This window comes from Stegostoma tigrinum, chromosome 8, assembly GCF_030684315.1.
Source record: "Stegostoma tigrinum isolate sSteTig4 chromosome 8, sSteTig4.hap1, whole genome shotgun sequence".
In the NCBI taxonomy this organism is placed as follows: domain Eukaryota; kingdom Metazoa; phylum Chordata; class Chondrichthyes; order Orectolobiformes; family Stegostomatidae; genus Stegostoma; species Stegostoma tigrinum.
This window is the reverse complement of record NC_081361.1, coordinates 7,737,595-7,755,616: the sequence shown is the minus strand read 5'-3', so window position 1 is coordinate 7,755,616 and position 18,022 is coordinate 7,737,595. Positions and strand designations below refer to the sequence as shown.

Below are 18,022 nucleotides of genomic sequence, written 5' to 3'. Positions count from 1 at the left end.
ACTTTGCTATTTTCTGATTTTCAATTCCAGTATCATCTGTGATGTGAATCATTGGCCCACATTACGCTTTACCATTGATTGTCTCTTAGTACACTTGTAAAAATGTTCCATGTTGCCCTGGCTGTCTTCTAAATGTTTTTCCTTGTAATCCCTGCATGTTGTTTTTGCTACTTTCTTTAGATTTTTTTCTATCCCAATCCCAATTTATGGAAGCTCTCTGCTTCTTTTTGCATTTCAGTGAGTTATTTCTTTTAATTTTCTTTTACCTCTCACTTTTCTTGTTGATATTAGTTGCTTAATTCCTGAATTTCTGGATGGTGAGTGGTTGACCTTTATGAAGTGTAGCTTCAACAAACGGGATGCGATGCGTATCCTCAGGTAAGCATAGGTCAGTGACTATGATAGTCTCCAAGTCCTGTGGTGTTAACTGGCCTCCCGGATATTGGTGTGTAGAGTTTCATCACTTCAACCAACAGAACCCATCTCACTCAGTTAGTAAGGTCACTGTGTCAGGAGCTTTCTAGGGGTTTGCGTTAGGTACAACAACATAAATCTTGAATCCAACCAAATAATTCTTCAAGCACCCCTTACTGTTTGTCACTCAGTTTATCAATTAACAATCAGCGCAATCAGCTCCAGATTATGAACATAGAACAGTACAGCACAGTACAGGCCCTTTGGCCCACAATGTTGTACCGACCTATTATCCTACCCTGCATGCCCTACATTTTACTATCATCCAAATGCCTATCCAAGAGTCATTTGAATGTCCCTAACATATTTGACAATGCCTCGAATAAATTTAAAATCTTTGTTTGTGATTCATTTTGTCCACTCTCAAACCTATTTTTGAGTTCTACCATGTGATGAACACTGTTGGCCAGGTCTTCTCTAATTGGAATGTTGTTGAAAATCCTTATTCACCATTCAATCAGAGATCCTTTGTTCTCTTGCTGGTTGAAGAGCACACACTTCCAGAAAACTCTCTTCCATATGTCCAATAAGCTTCCCGTCTTCAGGATTGCAATGAATTTGTTTTCTCCAGACTGTGTGGAGGTGAAAATGTCCCTCTTTCATGCTCAGATTTTACTGCAAATGTCTCAGATCTCCATCTTTACGTGGTCCACCCTATTAACGCTGTTTCTGGGTATTGTGCAGACAGTTCCTATCAAAGTAGGAACTCAATTCCTGAATTTTGCCCATATCTTTCAACCTTTCAACCCTGATTAATAAGCCAACTCCTTGATGTTCTAATCGATCAGGTATGGGGTGCATATACTCTCCCCAACATCTAAACACAGGCCACTAATCCCCATTGTGTCCCAGTTCTCTGGATTTCTAGAGTCTTGGCAGTCCAGAATCACCATTGTGTCTCATAACTTCTAGAATTTCCAGTTTCTTAGCAGTCTGGAATTCCCATACAGTTTTGGCACGCCAGAATTCCCATATAGTTCTGGCACACCAGAATTCCTACAATGTCCTAGTTGTCTAGAATACCCCCAAAATTTCAATATTCCAAAATTCCCACAGCGTCCAGACACTGTGGAACTCCCATTTAGTCTTGAAATTCCAACATCACTTGAGATTATTCCAATAATTTCCTGGAATTCCCACAGGCCATATATTTCAAAACTCCTGTCCTTTGTGTATACTCCCCACGCAGTTGCCACTTATTCCTGAATTTTCCACATGTATACCGGACAGGCGATAGATCTCCCCAGAGTAGCCAGCTGGAAAATATTCCAACTTTGTGGCATCATTAGACCTGAGATAGTTGGCAGATCACGGCTGAAGGGGCAACGCCCATTATCTGAGACCTGGGAACAGGGAAAGTAGTGAATTGTTGTGCCTTTTGACAACTTCTGGATTCATTGGTCTCTTCCACAGAGCTTGATGCTCCCAGGAACCTGCGTGTGGTGAACCCCGGGGACAGCAGTCTAGAGGTGGAATGGCACAACAGTCAAGCTGATGTTGACAAGTACAGGGTGGTGTACAGTACCCTGGCAGGCGGGCAGTACCATGAATTGATTGTGCCCAAAAACATAGGGCCAACGAGCAAAGTCAGTCTGACAGGTGAGTAAGAGTTAGTAACATACAGGTACACACAAACGCATACATATATGCGGAAACACCCACACATGCAGGCATACTAACACAGTCTCTCTGACATGCACACACGTGCGCGCACGCACACACACACCGACTCACACTCACTCATACACAAATGCACACAATCAGACTAACATTCAGAGTAATCCAAAATGGAGGAAGGGAAGTAATTGGGACTGTAAGAGCAGCACATCTTTTTAAGGCATTTTCAGTGTTGGAGCTGATTCCCTTGAATTCTTGGAGCAGTAATTGCTATTTTATAAGCTGTTGCCTTGTTTTGGAACTTTGGGAAAAAAAGTCAAAACAACAACACTTTAAACAAGCGGAAGAGAGACAAAGCAGGGACCACACGAGAGGTGAAACAGAGCAGTAAATCTACACCAAGTGTAGAGCTGGATGAACACAGCAGGCCAATCAGCATCTTAGGAGCACAAAAGTTGATGTTTCAGGCCTAGACCGCTTTTGTGCTCCTAAGATGCTGTTGGGCCTGCTGTGTTCATCCAGCTCTACACTTTGTTATCTCAGATTCTCCAGCATCTGCAGTTCCCATTATCTTTGAGTAAATCTATACAGCTGTATGACCAAACAGTGAACCTGCACAGCTGACGGCCTCAGCTGTTCAGTTTCAAGTATCTGTGGACATTGGAGTTCATTCTAAGAAAACAGTGAAATTCACAGCTGACCTTGAAGAATCCTTTATGGGGCAGCTGACAACAAAGAAACAGCTAAGAGGCAAATTTTAAAGTGTGACCTTACTGTTTCTTTCATAAATCTACAATACTGAGTAGAATGCACTTTTTTATGATTATATGTTTTATTGAGGTCTGCGCCTTCATTAAACTTTAAAAAATATAAATCATAGGTACTAAGTTATCCAACAGCAATGTTTTTTAGAGCAATAAAACTGTGCTATTTTCTGGGTCTGTAGATTGTTAAGGTGCAAAGATGGTCTTTAGTAGAGTGATTTGCTGTTCCTGTCAGATGTGGGAGATTAGGAAGAGTTTCCTTGTTACTTTTGATTATGTCTGCAGGAAGTGTGTTTGGTTGGGAATCCTATCAGATTGCATGGATTGGTTAGAGTGACAGTTAGAGGCAATGGGGGATTTACAGGAGCTAGGGGCTGTGATAGATGGCAGTTGCAAGAATGGAAATAAACTGCAGATACTGTCAGGTAGATGGGTTACCTTTAGGAAAGGTCGGAGAGGGAGACAAGTAGTGCAGGAGTCTCCTGTGGCTATCCCCATCTCAAACAAGTATGCTTTTTTGGAAAATGTAGGGGATGAGGGACTCTCAGGAGAATGTAGCACAGACAGCCACATATCTGATACCAAGACTAGCTCTAATGTAACAAGAGATATGTCAGGTTCCAAGTGAATGATTGTGATAGGGGACTCTCTAGTCAGAGGCACAGACAGACATTTCTGTGGCTGACAGTGTTGCCTCCCTGGTACCAGGACTAAGAATATCTTGGAGATGGTGCAGAATAGAACATAGAACACAGATCATTACAGCGTAGTACAGGCCCTTTGGTCCTCGATGTGAAACCAATCTGAAGCCCATCCAGCCTACACTATTCCATTATCACCAAAGGGGAGAGGGACTAGCAGGAGGTCTTTGTACACATTGGAACTAACAACATAGGAAGAGAAAAGAAGAGATTCTGAGGAGAGAATATAGGAAGTTAGAGCAGGAATTTAAAAAATAAGTCCTCAAGGGTAGTAATATCTGGATTACGCCTAGTGTCATGAGCTAGTGAGGGTAGGAATAGGAGGATAGAGCAGATGAATGTGTGGCTGAGGAGTTGGTGCAGGAGAGAAGGATTTACATTTTTGGATCATTTGCATCTCTTCTTGGTAGGACTGACGTGTATAAGATGAATGGATTGCACTCGAATTAGAATGGAACTTATATATTGTCAGGGAGATTTGATGGAGTTGCTTGGGAGGATTTAAACTAGTAAGGGGGATTGGGACCAAGGGAGATAATGGGACAAGGGAACAGTCTGACACTGGTGCAGTTGGAAAAAGGAGCAAGTCAAGGGCAGGCAGGAACAACACAGAGACTGATCATTTTAACTGCATTTATTTCAATGCAAGAGGCCTGACGGATGAGGCAGATGAACTCAGGGCATGGTTGGGAACATCGGACTGGTATATCGAAGGCATTATAGAGGCATGGCTCAGGGATGGACAGGACCGACAACTTTATGTTCCAGGATATGGATGCTATAGGAAGGATAGAAAGGTGGGCAAGGCGGGAGGGGGAATTCTGTTTTTGATGGGGGATAACATTACAGCTGTACTTAGAGAAGATATTCCTGGGAATACGTTCAGGGAAGTTATGTGGGTGAGACTGCGAAATAAGAAAGGAACAATCACCTTATTGGAATTGTACTATAAAACCCTCCAATAGTCACAAGGAAATTGAGAAACAAACTTGTAGGGAGATCTCAGTTATCTGTAAGAATAATAAGGTGGGTAATGGTAGGGGATTTTAACTTTCCAAATATAGACTGTGACTGCCATAGCATTAAGGGCTTAGGTGGAGAGGAATTTGTAAAGTGTGCACAAGAAAATTTTCAGATTTGGTACATGGATATATATACCTACTATAGAAGAAGGAAAACTTGACCTACTCTTGGAAAATAAGGCAGGACAGGTGACTGAGGTGTCAGTGGAGGAGCACTTTGGGGGTCACTGACCATAATTCAACTAGTTTTAAAATAGGAGTGGAAAAGGATAGACTAGATCTAAAAGTTAAATTTCTAAATTGGAGTAATGCCAATGTTGACGGTATTAGACAAGAACTTTCAAAAGTCGATTTGGGGTGGATATTCGCAGGTAAAGGGATGGATGGGAGGTGAGAAGCCTTCAAAAATGAAATAGAGAGAGTCCAGAGACATTACATTCCTTTAAGGGTGATGGACAGGGCTTGTAAATATAGGGAATGCTGAATGACTGGAGAAATTGAGGTTTTGGTGAAGAGAAAGAAGGAAGTATATGTCAGGTATAGATTTCGGAGATTGAATAAATTGTTAGAAGAGTGTAAAGGCAGTAAAAGAATACATAGGAAAATCAGGAAGGCATAAAGGGGACATAAGATAGCTTTGGAAAATAGGGTTAACCATAATCCAAAGGGGTTCAATAAATACATTAAGGACAAAAGGGTAATGAGGGAGAGAATAGGACACCTTAAAGATCAGCAAGTCCACCTTTGTGTGGAACTGCAGGACATGGGGACATACTAAATGAGCATTTTGCATTCGTGTTTTCAGTGGAGAAGGATATGAAAGATACAGAACTTGGAGAAATAAATAAACATCTTGAAAAATGTTCATATTACAGAGAAGGAGGTGTTAGATGTCTTAAAATGTATGAAAATGTATAAATCCCCAGGACCTGATCAGGTTAGATTAGATTAGATTCCCTACAATGTGGAAACAGGCCCTTCGGCCCAACAAGTCCACACCGCCCGTTGGAGCATCCCACCCAGACCCATCCCCTTATAACACACACACCCCTGAACATTACGGGCAATTTAGCATGGCTGATCCACCTAGCCTGCACATCTTTGGACTGTGGGAGGAAACTGGAGCACCCGGAGGAAACCCATGCAGACATGGGGAGAATGTGTAAACTCCACACAGACAGTTACCCGAGGCTGGAATCGAACCCGGATCCCTGGCGCTGTGAGGCTACAGTGCCCCAGGTGTACTCTAGCACTCTGTGGGAAGCTAGGGAAGTGATTATTGAGCCCCTTGCTGAGATATTTGTATCTTCGATGGCCACAGGCGAGGTGCTAAAAGACTGGAGGTTGGCTAATGTGGTGCCACTATTTAAGAAAGGTGGTAAGGAAAAACCAGGAAACTATAGAACGGTGAGTCTGATATTGGTGGTGAGTGAGTTTTTGCGGGGGAGATCTTGAGGGGCAGGATTTACATGTATTTGGAAAGGTGAGGACTGATTAGAGATAGTTTACACAGCTTTATGTATGGAAAATCATGTCTCACTAACTTGGTTGACATTTTTTAAAGAAGTAATGAAGAGGATTGATGAGGGAAGAGTAGTGGGTGTGATCTATCTGGACTTCAGTAAGGCTTTTGAAAAGATTCCGTATGGTACACTGGTTACCAAAGTTAGATCACATGGAGTACAGGGAGAACTAGACATTTGAATACAGAACTGGCTTGAAGTTAGAAGTTAGAAGTGGTACAGGGTTGCTTTTCAGACTAGTGGTGTTATGACAAGTGGTGTGCCATAAGGATCAGTGCTGAGTCCATTGATTTTCATCATTTATATAAATGATTTGGATGCAAACAGAGAATGTATGTTTAGTAAGTTTTTAGATGACACTAAAATTGGAGGTGTAGTGGACAGCGAAGAAGGTTATGTCAAAGTACAATGGGACCTTGATCAGATGGGCCAATGGGCCAACGAGTGGCATATGGAGTTTAATTTAGATAAAGGTAAGGTGTTGCATTTTGAAAAGGCAAATCAGGGCAGGACTTAATCACTTAATGGTAAGGCCCTGGGGAGTGTGGCTGAACAAAAAAACCTTGGAATGCATGTTCATAGTTCCTTCAAAATGGAGTTGCAGTTAGAGGGATAGTGAAGAAGGTGTTTAGAATGCTTGTCTTTATTGGTCAGTACATTTGGAGACCATTTTGTGGCTGTACAGGACAGTAGTTAGGCCAGTTTTGGAATACTGCATTCAATTCTAATCTTCCTGCCTTGAGAAAGATGTTGTGAAACATAAAAGGGTTCAGAAAAAATTTACAAGGATGTTGTCAGGGTAGGAGGTTTTGGCCTATAGGGAGGGGCTAAATAGGCTGGGAATTATTTTTCCTAGAGCATAGGAGGCTAATATTATAGAGGTTTATAAAATCATGAGGGGCATGGATAGGGTGAGTAGACAAAGGTTTTTTTCCATAGGGTGGAGGAGTCCAAAACTAGAGAGAGGATAGGTTTAAGTTGAGACAGAAAGGTTCAATAGGGACCTAAGAGGTGGCCTTTCATGCAGACAGTGGTATGTGTATGGAATAAACTGCTAGAGGAAGTGGTGGAGGCTGGGACAATTACAACACTTAAAAGGCATCTGAATATGAAGGGTATGAAGGGATATGGGCCAAATGCTGGCAAATGTGACTAGATTTATTTAGGATATCTGGTTGGCCTGGATGAATTGGATTGAAGGATTTGTTTCAGTGTTGTACATCTCTATGACTCTATAACTAGTACTGGATGCCAGCAGATACAGTTTGAAAACTTGGAGATGAGTGAGAAAGAGAGTGATTGAGGACATAGAGTAGAGAGTCTTTAGTGTATATGTAAAATAACATTAATGGAAGGTATGAAATTTGCATATATTTTAATTTTACTTATTTTTGCGTTTGGAAATTTTGAATTTGAACTTGTGGCATATGGGCTCTGACATGAGTGTGCAAAGGGGCTTAATGAAGTTGCAGAATTTCTGCAGACCTGGTGATTCATTGAAAAATGGTAAAACGAAATGAAAAATCTCAGAGAAGTGTGTCACGTATTTAACATGGAGATGAGAGGAGCTTATCTCAGAGTAGTCAATCTATGGAATTCTTGACACAGGGCTATCAAGGCTATTTAATATATTCAAGATGAAGATAGACTTTTTTTTAATCACAAAGAGAATCAAGAGTTTTTAGGGAAGAAGAAGAAAAGTGGTGATGAGAATTAGATTAGCCATGATCTCATTGAACATCAGAGTAGACTTGATGGGCTAAATTGCCTCCTCCTGCCCCTACACCACATGGGCTTCCGAGAAAACAATGTCCTGAAGCAAATGTAATCAGTTTTAGTTTACACTGGAAGAATTTTACCAGCACATTATGCTCCTGGTTGGAAGGTCAGAAACTTATTTCTTTTTTCTTTTGCCTGGGGTGTGGGAGCCCAAAATCAGATGGCTTAGAATGAAGGTGAGAGGGGAAAAATATAAAAGAGATCTAAAGGACAATTTTGTTTTTTCACAAAGAGAGTGGTTTGTGTATGGAATGATCTGCCAGAGAACTGGAGGAGACTGGTATAATTACAACATTTAAAAGGCATCTGGATGGGTTTATGAACGTGAAGGATGTAGAGGGACATGGACCAAATGCTGGTAAATGGGACTAGATTAATTTATTAATATCTATTTGGCATGCCAAAGGGTCTGTTTCTGTGCTGTACACCTCTAAGAGCCTATGACTCTAATTGTAATCTGACTCCCACTCCCTCACCCCATGATGGTTTCCTACATTATACCCCTCTCCCCATTACGATCTTTCCATTTGAGTTGTGCTGAAATTTGCCTTTGTACCAGGTGCACACTGTTACAAATGGAACAAAACTAATTGTTAACCCTTTCCAAAATATATATAGTGTCTGTATTAGAAGCACAGCAAACAGCCTAACAAAGGTGACCTCTACAATCATGAAGCCTGATTTAGCAATAGCCTTCTGGAAATTCCTCTGAAGGCAGTGTCAGAAAGGGAATAAATACCCTCGCATTTTGAGATGAATCTCCACTGTTGTAATCTACAGCAGAGACAATTGTCACCAAGAAAAAGCGCAGGAAGATATTGAGGCAAAGACATTGAAAGGTTTTCAAGGCAAAATTAAATATGGTTCTTAGGGCTAAAAGAATCAAGTGTATGGGGAGAAACAGGAAGAGGGTATGGAGCTGGATGAACACAGCAGGCCAAGCAGCATTTTAGGAGCACAAAAGCTGACGTTTTAGGCCTAGACGTTTTCTGATGAAGAGTCTAGGGCCAAAATGTCAGCTTTTGTGCTCCTAAGATGCTCCTTGGCCTGCTGTGTTCATCCAGCTCCACACTTTGTTATCTCGGATTCTCCAGCATCTTCAGTTCCCATTATCTCTGAACAGGAAGAGGGTATTGAGCTGGATCAGCCATGAGCAAATTGAGTGGCAAAGGGCTGAATAGCCTACTCCAGCTTTTGTTGTCTGTGTTTCGATGATTCTTTGAAAGGAGAACCCTGAATTCCCATTGTAATCAAACAGCTAAGAATGCTGGAAGATTAAATGGAATTCATTAGTAATGGTGCACATCCACTGGATTGGGCCTGAGATAGATACCCCACAATGGGGCAACAGCCAAATCTACACGTGCCTTAGCTGCACAATCTAACCCCTTGGTCCAGTGTGTCCTCCATTGGCCCAAATGGGCACTCCCTCTGAAATCAGTTGAAATTTTTGTTTCTTGGGGAACAGTGTTCCTAAACTCCTCCCCAAAAGGAAGCCAATCAATGAAACTCTGAAACACTGGGAATATCCAGTCTCTAATGACAGGGAAAGTTCAGAATCTGTATTGAAAGCCAGGGTTCAGGGTTCAGATCAGAGAAGTAGATGGAGGGTGATTGTCTGTCTCCCATTTCTTCTTCTCCCCAGTGACCATAGGAATAGTCCCTGAACCACCAGTAGCAGGAGGGGCTTCCCTCTCAGCAATGACCCAGCCTGCAATCAGTGAAGCTAATGATTGCAGTAATGCTGATAGTGAGGGAGATTGGTTTTGTTATAACTTTCTGATTGTCTTCTGTCTCAATTTTATCTGCAGACCTATTGCCTGGAACAGAGTATGGGATAGGAATATCAGCCATTAAGGAGACTAAACAGAGTGTACCAGCCACCATGAACGCAAGGACTGGTAAATCCCAAACACCATCTTCTTGTGGAATTTTACCCCACCATTTCACTCCATTCATTTTGTTTTTCCGAAGTGCCAGTGTTGAGTGAGCCAAGGGAGATATGCATGGAAAGTTCTTTACGCAGAGGATGGTGGGTGCCTGGAATGAGTGGCCAGTGGAGGTGGTAGAGGTGGGCACAATAGCGTCACTTAAGATGTATCTAGACAGATACATGAATGGGCAGGGAGCAGAGGGATACAGATCCTTGGAAAATAGGCAACAGGTTTAAGTAGAGGATCTGGGTCGGCGCAGGCTTGGTGAGCCGAAGGGCCTGTTCCTGTGCTGTCAGTTTCTTTGTTCTTTGTCACATTGTTGGCATTGCCTAAAGATGGTGCCTATTACCAATGGCAGAGATGGAGCAATTGTCCAGTCTCCAGGGTTGTTAAAGTGACGGGACACAGGACCAGTGATCTCCAAAGATAGCCAACCACCATAAATGATGCAGGCAATGACATCCCTGATAGAATGGAGGCTTTCTGACAAAAGCATTAAATACCTGGCAATGATTCATACAACTTGCAGCACTCATTGGAGCCATGTGAAGCTGGGTAGGGAAACTGTCCAGGGGGTGTATGAACTAAGGGTAGTGGAGGAGAATAATATTGGGAGCGAGTGGGGCAGGGATGACTTGGAGGTGAAGCAGGTCAATGATATCAGAGGTGAGATGCAGAGGAAGTGGGTGGAAATGATATCTGGGTTTGGTAAACAGAAGGCAGTGCTCAGGCAGGGGCCAGCTATATATTATGAGGCAATCTTTCCTGGAATGTGGGGACCGAAACTGGAAACAATCCTTGAGTTGAGGCCAAACCAGAGTTTTAAAAAGGTTTGGCGTTCAGTTCTCTATTTATGAAACTCAAGATCCTATTTGCTTTGGCAATGGCAGTATATCCTGTAATCTTCACAAATCAGTATCCAGACACTTTAAGGTCATCCATTCTTTAGAATTGTGCCAATAAGTCTATCTTACGTCTCACCATTCCTACCTCAGAAATATATCACCTCACACTTCCTACATTAAATTTCATTCACCATCTGTCTGCCCATTCTGCCAATCCCTGTCCTGTTAAAATATTAACTTTCTTTGATTTGTAACTGAGTAGCAGTTTGTTTTTCTTGCCTTAATGAATTTAAAATCTTTGCATGGTTTCATGAATGAAAGCATTCTTTTTCCCTATAAAGTATGTGTAAGAGATGCTTAACTCGACTGTTGGAAGTTTTTTTATAATCTTCACATAGCTCCTGAGATAGTGCAGATACATTAGGCCAAATGGCCTACCTCTCATCCAAGCAACTCTGTGATTGTGGAGTGCGCATTATTGGCATGTGGGAGCAAGGGTTGTTGACTGGGACTGGAAGATGTGGGGAGTGAAAGCTAGAGGGCTGAACAGATTTAAGATCTGTGGAAAACGTCCAGATTAAAGGCAGCCTCCGAAGCAGTTACTTTGACATTTGCTTGCCCCTCTGGTCTGTTTCGGGAGACACAGGGATGTGACCTGTCCTGCCCTTTCCTCCTCAGAGTGAAAACAGCCTGAAACAGATCTTTCATGTACAAGTGGATTCGGAATTTACTGCCTTAAGTCCCTCTGTCTAGATCCTGAGAATCCATGAGATTGTGAATTATGATTTTTTTGTACATAAATCAAACATTTAACCCCAGAAGGTCCTGACCTTCAAAGCTATGAGCTTCAAAGTCAACAAGCTGTTTACATGGTATTTTATCAAATGGCTTTCTTGAAATCCAGATAATGTCCACCACATTCCCTCCATCAGCCTTCTCTGTTGCTTCTTCAAAACATCTATGAGATTTGTCAAACATAATCTGTCTGCTACAAGTCTGTCCTGCCTTGCCATAATTAACTCATACTTTTCTTGCTGCGGTTCTTTTACCTGATCATGGATTCCAAAACATTGCTTACCATGGGTATAAGGGTAGATTTGCCCAGTAGGTAATACACCAGGATTTCTAAGGTGGTAATACTCAAGGAGTGAGGATATTTTTGTTTGGGGTTTAATTTGAGGTGATTCAGAGAACTGGTGCGGGAATAGAGCAATTTCAGATTGAATAAAAAATCCCCCCCAAGCCACCCTCCAGACTAAGTAATGACTCCACCTTCTGAGATTGAATGTTGAACCCAAAGATTGAGAGATGACCCTCTAGGGCTTTGTGATGATCCCTGGAATTGAGTGACCACTCCCTAGGATTGAGTGTTAAATCCAGGGATTGAGTGACAACCACTGAGATTGAAATTTGACCCCTGGGATTAAGTGATGACCCCTGAGATTGAGTGACGACCACCCAGGATTGAGTGTTGATCCCCTGGGATTAAGTGATGACTCCTGAGATTGAGTTATGATCCCAAGGATTGAGTTATAGCCCCTGGGATTGAGTGACGATCCCCTACGGTTTGAATGACTCAGGGTTGAATCTGGTCCAGAGTTTCTCAGTGGCCTCGTTTTGCCCCTCTCCCTGTAGATCTGGATCATCCTCTTGGCTTCACTGTGGCAGCCTCATCCAACAGCAGCATTTCCCTGGTGTGGACACATATCCGGGGCCCTGTCGATCACTACCAGGTCAGCTACAGCACAGCGACGGGCGTGAATTCACAGGTGACAGTTCCAAAGGGCAATACCATGGTGACCCTCAATAACTTGGAGCCCCATACAAAGTACAACCTATCGATCGTGGCAGTACGAGGCTGGCAGCAGAGCTATCCGTCTATCACCGAGGGTATGACAGGTGAGTGCCAGGGGAGAGTGACCTTCAGTCGTCAAATGGGTAATGGGGAAAATCAGTGAGGGAGACCAAGGACAGGAGTCACAAGATGAGTTACTCACTGCTGGATTTCTCACCTCTGAACTGCTCTTGTATGATCATAGGATCTTTCAGCACAGAAGAGGTCTTTCAACTAATTGTATCTGCGGTACTTTAAACCTATACTAGTCCCACTTTCCCGCACTGCGCCCACAGACTTGAATGTTATGACATTTCCAATGCTCATTCAAGTATTTTTTAAAGGTTCTGATTTTTCTCACCTCAACTATCCTCCCAGGCAGTGCTTTCCAAATGCCACCACCATCTGGGTGAAAAGGGTTTTCCTCAAATCCTCCTCCCTTTCACCACAAAATTATTTTCCCTTCTGATTGACCCTCCAACTAAGGAGAATAGCTGCTTTCTATCCATCCTGTCCGTGTCCATCATTAACATCTACCCCTCTTTCAGGGCCCCCTTCAACTTGTGTTATCAACTTTTGTGATAACTTTTGTTATCACATAGCCTGCCATTACACACCCCCTGTTGTTAGTCACTAACAGCCCCCATTAGCAACTATTTAACCTCCCAGCCTGATCGTTAGCAACTCCTTTGTCTGTCCAACTGTCTTTCTCTCTCTTTGGGCTCTGTCCTATCGTTTACTCCCAACCCCATCCATCTCCCTATTTTCTGCATATAAGCTGACATTTTCCCAGCCACCATCAGTTCTAAGGAACGGTCACTAGCCCCGAATCATTGACTCTGTTTTCACCTCTACTGATGCTGCCAGACCTGTTAAGCTTTTCCAGCAACTTTGTTTTTGCCCCCCCTCAACTTTCTCTGCTCCAATGAAAACAACCCAAGCTTACCAGCCTTTCATCACCATTGAAACACTCCATTCCAGGCAACATCCTGGTGAATCTCCTCTGCACCCACTTCAGTACAATCGCATCCTTCCTATAGTGTGGTGACCAGAACTGCACACAGTACTCCAGCTGTGACCTAACCAAAGCCCTGTACAGCTCCAAAATCCCCTCCCTGTTCTGTGCCATGACTGACAATGCAAGTGTCCTGTATGCTTTACTTGCCCTGTTAATCTGGGCTTCAGGGATCTATGGATAAGCACCGTTGCTCCTGTCATTCTTCCCCTTGTTTCATTCCTTCTTCTAAAATGTATCCTCTTACATTCATCAAGGTTAAATTCCATTTAATACTGACCTGCCCAACTGACCAATCGGTTTATAAACTCCTCACTGTCAACCTCCTGGCCAGTCTTCGTGTCATCCGCAAATTACTTATCAGCGTCCACCCCAACATTCTCATCTCCATTATTTATGACTATCACAAACAATGAGGGATACAGCACTGATCCCTTTGGTACACACAGATTGGGCTCCAGTCATGTAAATAGTCTTTCATCAACACCTTCTGTCTCCTGTCACTAAGATAATTTTGGATTCCACTTGCCAAGTGACCTTGGATCCCATGTACTTTTACCTTCTTTATCAGTTTCCCAATAGAATCTTGTCAAATGTTTTGCTGAAATCCAAATAAATCACATCAACTGCCCAACCATCATCTAAACACTTGGTCACCTCCTCAAAAAATTCCACTAGGTTTGTTAGGCATGACCTCCCTTTGACAAAACCAGGCTGATTATCCCTGATCAAACCTTACCTCTCTGAATGAAGATTAATTTTGTCCTTCAGTATTTTCTCCAATAGTCCCCCTACTGCTGATGTTAGACTCATTGGCCTATAGTCCCCTGGTCTATCTCTACCACTGTTCTTGTCAAGTGGAACCACATTAGCTGTTCTCCACTCCTCTGGCATTTCCCCAGAGACAATTCAAAAATTTGAGCCAGGGCCCCTATAATTTCGGCCCTTGTCGCCCACAGCACATTGGGATACAACACATCCAGACCTGGGGATTTATCCAATTTTATCCAAATCTACTAAAATTGCCAACACCTCCTTGCTACCCATGTCACTCCGCTCAAATACATCATGGTCCATTTTCTTGAATTCTGTACTCACATCCTTCTTTTCCTGAAGAAAGTTAGTTATGAAGCATTCACTTAACATTCTACAATGGATCCTAGAATCGCGCACAGATTGTCCCTTAGCCCTCAATGGGGTTTTACTGGCCCTGGTCCTTCTTTACCCCAGATATATTTGTAGAATATCTTAGGATTGCCCCTAATTTTACCTGTTAATATTTTCTAATATGCCCTCTATGGTCTCCGAATTTGTTTCTTCTATTCACCGCTGTACTTCCTACATTCCTCTAGGGCCTCTACTGTTTCATTCCCTTTGGACCCGTTATACATATCTCTTTTAGTTTTAATCCAGTCCTGACAATTCATAAACATCCAGGATTCTCTAGATTTGTGGCTGCTATATTTCTATCAGAAGGGAACATGTTGGGCCTGTACTCTCCCTACTATCTTCTTGTACACTTCCCACTATTCAGCTGTAGATGTGCCCAGAAATAGCTGTCATGTGAAATACTAATCGATCGTTTTCTGTGATATTAGGTTACTATCCAGTGCAGGAGTTACTGTTCTCTGAAATCACGGAGAGCTCTGTCAATGTGTCCTGGCTGCCGCCAACCTCTGCCACTGACATCTTTATTCTAAATTATAATCCCCGCACACATGGAGAGGCACAGCAATTGATAGTGAATGGCAGAGAGACCCATGCTACACTCACCAACCTCCAGCCTGGAGTGGATTATCTGGTCACATTGCTTGCTGTGCAGGGAACGGTTACTGCAGAACCTGTGCTGGGGTCATTCACAACAGGTAGGAAAGAGTTCGCAATCTATCCCTCTCCTCTGTCTGAGCCACTCTAATCCCTCTCTCACTCTCCTCTATCTGAGACACTCTAAGCCCTCTCTGACTCTTTTGTATTAGAGACACTCAATCCCTCTTTCACTCCTCTACTTGAGACACGCTAATCTTTCTGTTGCTCTCCCCATCAGAGACACTGTGATCACTCTCTTGCTGTCCTGTATCTGAGACACTATAATCTTGCCCCCATTCCCCAGTGTCTCAGACACTAATTGCAGTCTCATTCTCCTGCCTTTCTGATCTGCTGTTTCCACTGAATGCTTTTCCCAATATTTCCATCTTCTTGCAGCCTTGGACCCACCTCGGAATGTATCGTTCACTAATGTTTCTGAGGACTCGGTGACAGTGGTGTGGAGCAGGCCTGTAGCTGCCTTTGATCATTACCAGATGCTGTACCAGCCAGCGGCTGTCCTACAGGGTGAGCCATGTGGATGCATGTCCTGTTAGCCACAGATTGATTGCTCTCATTCTGCCTGATCTAACTCACTCACAGAGACTGCTCCCACAAGGCAGGACTGGAAAATGCTTTGCTCTGTACCTAAACCCCTGCTGTCCCTGTCCTGGCAGTGTTTGATAAGTCAGTACTGAGCGAGCCTTACTTTCACTTTAAAAGAGTAGAGGGACCTTTACCTTCACCTTCTAAGAACAGAAGCAGAATTACTTTATCCACTTCTAGTGTAAACATGCCCACATGGTGTTGTTTTTCTTGCTTCACATTGTGTGAGGCCTGTGTATATTTGCTGTGTTAGTTATGTATGGCTGTGTACAATGCATGATGTTAGTGCACTGAAGCGATTAACTTAAATTGCTGACTGTTCACAGGAGTCCCATCAGATCAATTGCTATTCCCCATCATTCACATATCCCTCCATCTTCCTCTCCCTGTATATGTCAACATCTTTTTAGATAATGTTTTAACGCATTTGAAAGTTTCAATCGACCCTGCTTCCCCTAGTCTCCGAAGCCGTGCATTTCAAACCCTAAGCACATCTGAAATGAAATAGTTCTCCTGAAGTCACCAGTTACTTTAAATCTGTGTTCTCTCCTCTTTTTAATCTTGTCACCAACTGGAACGGATTTTCCCTGTCTTCCTGTGTCCCGACATCTCATGATTTTGTCATAACATTCACTTTCACAGAAGTGCCAGGCAATGATCATCTCCAACAAGAGAGAATCTAACCATCATTTCTTGACATTTAATGGTGTTACCAAAACTGAATACCCCACTATCAGCATCCTATGGGTTACCATTGACCAGAAACTCACTGTATATAGGTACAGCATCTACAAAAGCAGGTCTAAGACTAGGAATGCTGTGGCAAGTAACTCATCTCCTAATTACCCAAAGTCTGTCCACCATCTACAAGGCACAAGTCAGGAGTGTGAGGGAATACTCCCCACTTGCCTGGATGAGTGCAGCCCCATCAGCACTCTAGAAGCTTTACACCATTCAGGACAAAGCAGTCCACTTGATTGGCATCACATCCACTAGCATCCACTCCTCCCACCACTGATGCTCAGTAGCAGCAGTGTGCACTGTCTACAAGATGGACTGCAGAAATACTACCCCCCGCAAGTTCCCCACCAAGCCACTCACCATCCTGACTTAGAAATGGATTGTCATTCCTTCACTGTCACGGGGAAAAAATCTTGGAAGTTCCCTCCGTAAGGGCATTATGGGTCTACTACTTCAGTGGATCATGAAGGAAGCTCACCACCATCTTCACAAGGGCAAGAAATGCTGGTCTAGTCAGCGACATCGTAGTGAAAGTATATTTTCTTTGAAAATGTGGTTGTGCAATTATATCCCACCTTAGCCTTCTCTTCTGCTAGTGAAACAGCACCAGCTTTTCCAATCTATCTTTGAAGCAGAGTTCCTCACTTCTGGAGACATTCTTGTGAACCTCTTCCATACGTTGGTGGCATGGTGGCTCAGTGGTTAGCACTGCTGCCTCACAGCGCCAGGTACCCGGGTTTGATTCCACCCTCGGGCGACAGTCTGTGTGGAGTTTGCACATTCTTCCTGTGTCGGCGTGGGTTTCCTCTGGGTGCTCTGGTTTCCTCTCACAGTCCAAAGATGTGGATTGGTTCGGTGGGTTGGCTAAGTTAAATTGCCCCTAGTGTTCAGGGATGTGTAGATTAGGTGGGTTATAGGGGGATGGCTCTGGGTGGGATGCTCTGAGGATCAGTGTGGACTTGTTGGGCCAAAGACTCTGTTTCCACACTGTAGGGATTCTATGATTGACTCTCTCAAGCCAACACATTGTTTGGAAGTGTGGCGCTCAAGGCCCCACCTCATGACCTTTACTCGTCAGCTCTTCGAAGGCACCTTTCGAGATGTGATGGGAGACATTGACATTTCCCAGTGCATTCCATCTTCTGAGGTATCTTGATGGAAGTGGGATCAGCCCAGCACCAAGTCTTCTCCTCCTCCAGTTACACCCAGCTAATTGTTGTTAGCCAAGCCGCTTCCTGGGTGCGAATAGATGGTGCTCACAGATCGTTGTTGATCATGGTCTGGGGATGAGGCCGAGGGTGAGGGCAGTGAGACTCCCACCCACGTGTCAAAGCTGCAGGTGAAAAGGCCAGGATCCAGACTCT

At 43.3% G+C, this 18,022-nt stretch overlaps 1 protein-coding gene across 9 annotated transcripts in view; it reads left to right on the top strand.

Moving 5' to 3' along the window:
• The window catches only part of tnr (tenascin R (restrictin, janusin)), a 153,135-nt gene that overhangs the window by 83,426 nt on the left and 51,687 nt on the right, over positions 1–18,022 (top strand). For 8 of the 9 annotated variants that reach the window (XM_048539986.2, XM_048539987.2, XM_048539984.2 and 5 more), the window contains 5 exons: positions 1,888–2,073; positions 9,692–9,781; positions 12,295–12,558; positions 15,107–15,373; positions 15,711–15,839. In XM_048539986.2, the coding sequence (XP_048395943.1) occupies positions 1,888–2,073; positions 9,692–9,781; positions 12,295–12,558; positions 15,107–15,373; positions 15,711–15,839 (936 nt within the window). The remainder of the gene's footprint in view (positions 1–1,887; positions 2,074–9,691; positions 9,782–12,294; positions 12,559–15,106; positions 15,374–15,710; positions 15,840–18,022) is intronic. The other variant, XM_048539991.2, reaches the window with a different exon arrangement.